At 34.1% G+C, this 7,074-nt stretch overlaps 1 protein-coding gene across 9 annotated transcripts in view; it reads left to right on the plus strand.

The window, feature by feature from the left end:
- Positions 1–1,615, plus strand: part of ntm (neurotrimin) — a 278,381-nt gene extending 276,766 nt beyond the window's left edge. For 6 of the 9 annotated variants that reach the window (XM_042732777.1, XM_042732782.1, XM_042732774.1 and 3 more), the window contains one exon: positions 279–1,615. In XM_042732777.1, the coding sequence (XP_042588711.1) occupies positions 279–379 (101 nt within the window). In that variant the 3' untranslated portion in view covers positions 380–1,615. The remainder of the gene's footprint in view (positions 1–278) is intronic. The other 3 variants (XM_042732783.1, XM_042732781.1, XM_042732779.1) reach the window with 1 other exon arrangement.
- Positions 1,616–7,074: the final 5,459 nt, after the last annotated feature.

Genomic DNA, 7,074 nt, shown 5'->3' on the forward strand with positions numbered 1-7,074 from the left:
GTAGGAGATGCTATAATAAACTAACATAGATTTTAATTTGACTAGAAAGTAGCGGTTTAGCGCTGTAAAGCTAGAAAATGCTGACAGCTGGCAACGAATGAAAGATAATATTGAGCAAGTAAGATAAAATCAGAAGTGCCGATGCGTAGGTGAGTGCCCTACATAAGAGTTCATGCCATGTTACAGACAGTCTGAGGAATGAAAAGGAGGCTGTTTACAGCACAGTTGCAGACCGGAGCTGTTTTGCCTGACATGTGTGAATCTTTTCAATGCTTTAGGACCCGGAGCAGTTCAGGATGGCAACAGCGGAACGTCAACGGTCTTCACACCTACCTGTCTACTTCTCATCGTACTTCTACAACTCTTGCTCAAGTTTTGATGGCGAACATGTTTCCATTGGATAAAGATCTTGGAGTCACAAAGCGTGCATGGGTTACCAAAAATGCCCAAAAATGTGCATGGGGTACCCAAGTACTTCCTTTTAATAAAGTAATCATGCATTTCTTTTGTTTATAATAGAGTTTAATAATGTAACTTCTCTTACATTGGTAATTGTCGCACTGTTTTTCCCCACTGAATACGGTTTGTATTCACTAAAAGCAAATGACAGAGAGGCATGTTTAATTTGAAATATTTAATTTAATTTATTTTTGTGACTGTCGTTTTAATTTAACTCTGTAACCCTTAAGAATTCATATAAAATACAGTGTGTTTGGGGAGTAAATCATTCAAGTAAAAAGCATTCGATAAGGAAGGGCATATGTCTCCATTTTGTTCTTTTTTTTTTTTTATTGTTGCTATATTTTTTTACTGTATCATAACTGTACAGCCGATCAAAATAAGCAGCAAAAAAGACGCAAACATGTTTTTTTGAGTACTTCTAATCTTTATTTTACTATTTAACACACAAAACAATGCAGTACAAATCAGCTTTTATTTTGATATGTTTTGATGACCAGAATGGCACAGTTGGACTATGCAGAACCATATAAAAGCTCTATATTAAATGGGTTTATTTACACCACAAAGTAATAAATCAGATGTTGGAACCGTTTTAGTATATATGGAATGACAACGTATGAATTGAAGTTGGAAAATGCAGCATTTGGAGCTTTGTTGCAGGTGTAATGCAAACTTCTAATTTGAAAAAAGAATCTAATTTGAAAGCCCAAAGAGCAATCTGCTAATACATGTTGAGTTTTATTTTTATTACCACGGTAGTTTTTTAAATGTTTTTTGTTGAATTCTGTCCAGAGTTATACAAACCAAACCGGGCGCTTAAATGTTCATTATTTAAACATGTCGTTCCTGCTAACATCTCTGTATGCATATGCATATATATAACTTGTACAAAGGGAAAATATGCATACTAGTTTTTACTAAAATTGTGAAACTGTTTAATACAATGCAACGTTTTCTATTTTTTGTTATTCCCTTTTTCTGAAGCTGTGTAATTTATTTCTCAAATGGTATTATGGTAAATACCAGCTCATTGCAGTTGCTCATTGTGAAATCTGATGTCTAAATATTGTGCTTTATATAAAAAGCAGATGTGACTCATTGCCCTTCATTATCTCATCATGAGCAGATGTCCAAATTTTCTTTGTATTCTAGGGGGGAAAAAAAGAAAAATCTATATTATGATTTTCTTCTTCTTCTTTTTTTTATTTTTTTATTTTTGGCTATATTTGATAGGATGTATGCCTAATGTTTCCCGTTTTTTTTCATTTAAAGGAATAGTTCTGCCAAAGATTAAAACTCATAATTTATTCACCCTCATACTCTTCCAAAGAAAGACATTTATCAGAACTTGTTATTTACGGAAGAAAAACATCATACAGGTTTTGAAATGACTTGAGGGTGAGTAAATGATGTCAGTTTTCATTTTTGTACGAACAATTCTTTAAATCTCATGAACCACATATCAGATGGAAATCAGTCTAGTCCAGTGGATTTTAAGCACAAGTTGTATGTTAATGAAAGGGAATGTGATGTATGTGCAGTTTAATGGGTGACAGTGTTTTCTTGCCCCAAACTTGTATTGTTCAGCATTATGGCATATTTTTTATTTTTATCTGTTTTTCTTTAAGATATAGGGACCACAACCAGATTAAGAACAGAACAGTTCACGCATTTCATAAATCTGTGAGACTTATTTTATGGTAGTGTTTTAATTTAAAATCACAAGATTTAAAAAGCATGTCCTGATAAATAATGTCTGTGAGTTCTTGTGTAGAAATTTTTTTGGATCAAGGCTGATCAAAGAGAAAGCGATCAATCAATGCACTGTATTAACAAAAACACAAGACTCATCTGTTAATGGCTGTAATTCAATTCACATGTCCAACTTGGTGCGAAGAATTGACTTAATTTCCACCACCCAACGTTTAAAACGACTTTAAAACCTTTAAAACTACCTTCATTTTGTTCCACTGATCTCTGGTGGTCCCCTGGAGAGGAGCAGATTAAGTATTTTAAATCCTTGTATTGTAAAGAATTTGTTGCGTCGTATGTTTTTCCTTTAATGGAGATGGTGTGTTCATATTTAAGACTTACAATAATAAAATGTTGTATCAAATAGAATTGGTTTGTATTCTTATTGTAATTCTCGAAGGAAGGAGATTTATTATAAATTAAGTGCAAATAAAAATATACATGCACCTGAGTGGCCATATGGTCTCCTTGATATTTGAATTCAAGGTCATTGACCTTGATCAAAGTATAACAACTTTTCACGTTTTACATTTTTAGAGTGGGTTTATAATTGGCCATTTTTGTACAGACAAACTCGTTGAAACCAGAGCAAATCCACACCAACACAGACTGATTCAAAATCAATAATTCAAATCCCTGATTCTGAGAACACTTAAGCAGCACCTCGGTCCTCTGGTTAAGGAAGGAGGTGTCAGTATGGTAAGTGTTTTAGAGGGATTTGACAGACACATCAGCTCTAAGTGCTGAGTTTGTGAAGGAAGCTGTGAGATCATTTCTGAAAGTGACGTGAGAGCCGTCTGTGATTGAAGTTAAAAAAGGCTTCGGTGAGGACACTTAATTAAACCCTCGCATTTCACTGTCTTTTTTTTCTCCCATGATTGTTCATTGTAGATGATGGCTGTAGTATCACTCTCTGCTACTAGTTAGAGAGGCACCAGGTGACAAACATGGCAGTTTGGAAGACAATTAGGATGGCGCTGAGAGACAGCTGAAAACGCAGGTAAACAGCCGGATCAGCTTTACATATCTGAAAGAGAATGACGGCCACAAAAATATCAAATTGGATGGATGAATGTTGTATTTTGGAGACTGGGGCTAGTTGTCACAGGACCAGTGGAGAACGACTAGCCAGGACTAAATGAGGAGCTCGTTCCTAAACGAGGGACTACATCTGTAGCATGGACACACATACTTAAGCACTGCAGTTTTAAAACAACCGATTTTAAACTGTTGAAACACAAACAACAGAGCTATATATGACGTGTCTGCCTTCTCTGTTTCTGTGAGAGGAGCGTGCATTTTTTGCTGCTTTATTGGATTTGAATGATTACATAAACTTATTACACACTTATATGCGTCATAATCCCAGTATTTGCAAGTATCCTCATAAACACAGTGATTTATATCTTAAGAGAGAGTGACCAGCTGAAAAAGAAAATGCGTAATAGTATATTGGATCCATTCCGGACTTCTGTCTTAAAGGGGAAGCTGTCCAAGTGAGCTCGGGGGTTTTTTTGTTTGTTTGTTTTTTAGGCTTGAATTAGTTTGATATTGACATTGGTGATAAGGATTATGAAAATTCTTTGATACCACTTATCAAAAAAATTTAAAATAACTATATCATGATATATATATCGTTATTGTGATATTTTACTAATTATATATCATTTAGATTATTTGTATCATAAAAATTATAGTATTTAGGCCAAAACAATGGTTGATATTTTTGTACGTTCCTTTTAAATTGTAGCTTATTTTTCCTTTTACTCTTCTTCTTTTTCTTCTTTATTATTTACATTTTGTTGAATGTCCACTATATTGTTAATAACAGATTTAATGGCAGGTTCAGATTGTAACAATTTACCCCATATAATGTAATAGCATCCTGTCACAGATAGTATCTATTTATCTTTATCTTTTCGTTTTTTTTTTCCTGGTCCTTTTTCATAGCCAAGATTTAATGAATGTGCCTATACAGAAATGACCAAAATCCTACCCAGAGACTATAAATGTAAATTTACTTGGATTCCAAGAAAAATTGTGGGAAGATGTTGCAAGTAGAATTTGGCTTTTAACAAACAAGCGGCAGATGTTGAAATTGAATATTCATAGGGTTTTAAAACGGGGGTAGTGGAGGTGAGAAAAATGTTATGTAACTTGGCGATTTCTCGCCAATCCTTTGTCTAAAGACTATTAATGTTCGACATGAAAACAAAAGATGGAAGCCAGGGAATGATCACCTTTTGTGCTTGGAGGTGAAGGTTGACAATCACCTTCCTTGAAGCAAACAAAAGCCTGCTCTGTTCCTCCCTTCTGTACTCCTGGTGGACTTCTTTATCTTACTGCCCAGGAGCGGCGCTCTGGAACATGAGAGCTGCTTATTTGGAAAGACAAATATATGAATAAATAAGCATTTATACAGGCCGCCTCAACTTGACATGACATTTCTTGGCTGCATTATCTTTAGGACCACAGCCAAACCATGAGCGTATCGTCAATAGAGCAGGACCAGTGTGAGCAGAGATGTGCTAACAAGGTAAACTGTCTTTTAAAATATGTCAGCACTGGTAAACTTGTTAAAAGGGCTCTGTGCAATATTTAAGCACAGGGTTAGGGTACAATGGCTTTTGACACTTTGAGTAGACTACAATAATAATGTTTCTGCTCCTAGATTAAAAGAATAGTTTGGCCGAAAAATACAAATTAGCTTAAAATTTACTCACCCTTGGGCCATCCAAAATGTAGATGAGTTTGGTTCTTCATCGGGAAAGATTTGGAGAAACTGAGTATTGCAACACTTGCTCACCAATGGATCCTCTGCGGGGAATGGGTGCCGTCAGAATAAGAGTTAAAACAGCTGATAACAATGTTTTGAAGGAACTATTCCTTTAAATCAGCTGCTCTTATCAGGTGTATATCACTGTGCACAGAGAGCAGAGGCCAGCTAAGATTACCTGTCAGGAGCTGGATTTTCTAGCCAAGAGATGGCTCCTAATAAAATAAAGTTGTAATAAAAATTTCAACTTTAGCAGATGCTTTAATCCAAAACACATTACAGTGCATTCGTGCTACACATTTTTTATTTTTATTTTTATCAGTATGTGTGATAAATGTGTGTCCTTATGCAGAAACATTTTTCTAAAAGTAGTAAGGCACTCAAGGTTGTGTTTCCATATTTACTGCATTATGCTTAACCCTTGAGCTATGAATATAAAACAATATAATATTTCCTTTTTGACCTTTATTTCTTAATTAAAAGTAGGGATGCAGCGATGTTAAAATTCTGACTCTATTGGTCATTATTTCCATGTAGTTGCTGCTAAAGCAATAAAAATTCTCTATTATTTTAGTTAAAAATAAAACATTAAAAAACTAAACTCAATAATTTCAATAAGATTTGGTTTTTAAAGACCAACATGGTAACATTTTAATAAGGACCAATTAGTTAACATTAGTTAATGCAATAACTGATTAACTGACGTACTAGAATTACCTAACAATGAGCAATACAGTTTGTTACCGTATTAATCTTTTTAAAGTTAATAAAATAAATATAGATGTTCATTTTTATTCATTAAATAATAAGCGTTACCATTGACAAAGGTAAAAGATAAGCATTTGCAATTAAATATCCAATATCAATAACCAATATGGTGCTGAAAGGTTGTGCGTCCCTTTTTAAAAGCTTCTATGACAGTACGTTAGATAACTAACAACTGCAAACTAGAAGAAAATATTCTTAACTTTATTACACAGAACACATACAACAGTCTTGTACTCAGTTTCCAATAGTAAAAAAAAGAAAAATACAACTACGGCTGTACATGCACATTGAAAGAGCTGTGTGTTGCAAATGTTAAGGTATCATACACTTTACAATCGTAACTAGATAGAGACAGTCAGAAAAATAAATACAAACATACAATACAGTTTTGCCAGGGGGAAATTTTGGGTGAAACACTGTTGCTATGATTAGATGCAGCATGTATACTTGCAGCAGTTTTAAAATAATGACGATCAGGTCAGCAAAACTCCAGAGTGCTGTTATTTCAACGTTTGCTATTTTGTTCCTTCAGACAACAATAAATATAAATATATCAATTAAAAAAAAAAAAAATCAACAATTACATTCTGAATTATACCTGTTTGTAACTTAAATGGATTTGCAATGCCATTTTATGTACACTACTGCCAATCGCTGTGAAGTTTGTAGCGCCACAGTCTGTGGTTTGTACCATTCATCCCAGCAGTTAAAATGACATCACTGTCAATAGCATCTTCACCGTTACAATATTGGTGTTTTAAAAAGTTAACTGACATACCAAAATGATACTCTAATAATCTACAGTACAACCTATTTATGTACTTTAACCTGTTACGAAATTCACCAGAAATCATTGGGCAATTTTACTCTAAACACAACTGAGATACTGATGTTTAATTAAACTTATCAAAAGATGATTTGATGTTTTTTGAAACCATAAAATAACTCAATTTAATGAGTAAAACCGAGCCGGTTGTTTGCAAAAAACGCATCCCAAGCAGAAGTTTCCAGGGTCGATACTGAATCTATTCGATTGCACTACCACATGATATTTTTTAAATGCACGCAAGGCACAACGCTAACAAGGAAAAGGTGTGTTGATCTCCTCAATTCCTCATATTTAACAATCAAATAAAACCAGGATAAATATTTGCATATATTTATTTTTTCGTTCACATACAGCATTTTTAACATACTGCATGTTGAAGAACGGTGTCGCGCTTAACGTAAAGAGCTCATGTCATGATCATGATGAGGTCTAATTAATATTTTAACTCTGCATTCACATGATCTGATATCCTTTTGAAAGAGCTCCA

Source organism: Cyprinus carpio, chromosome B10, assembly GCF_018340385.1.
Source record: "Cyprinus carpio isolate SPL01 chromosome B10, ASM1834038v1, whole genome shotgun sequence".
Lineage (NCBI taxonomy): Eukaryota > Metazoa > Chordata > Actinopteri > Cypriniformes > Cyprinidae > Cyprinus > Cyprinus carpio.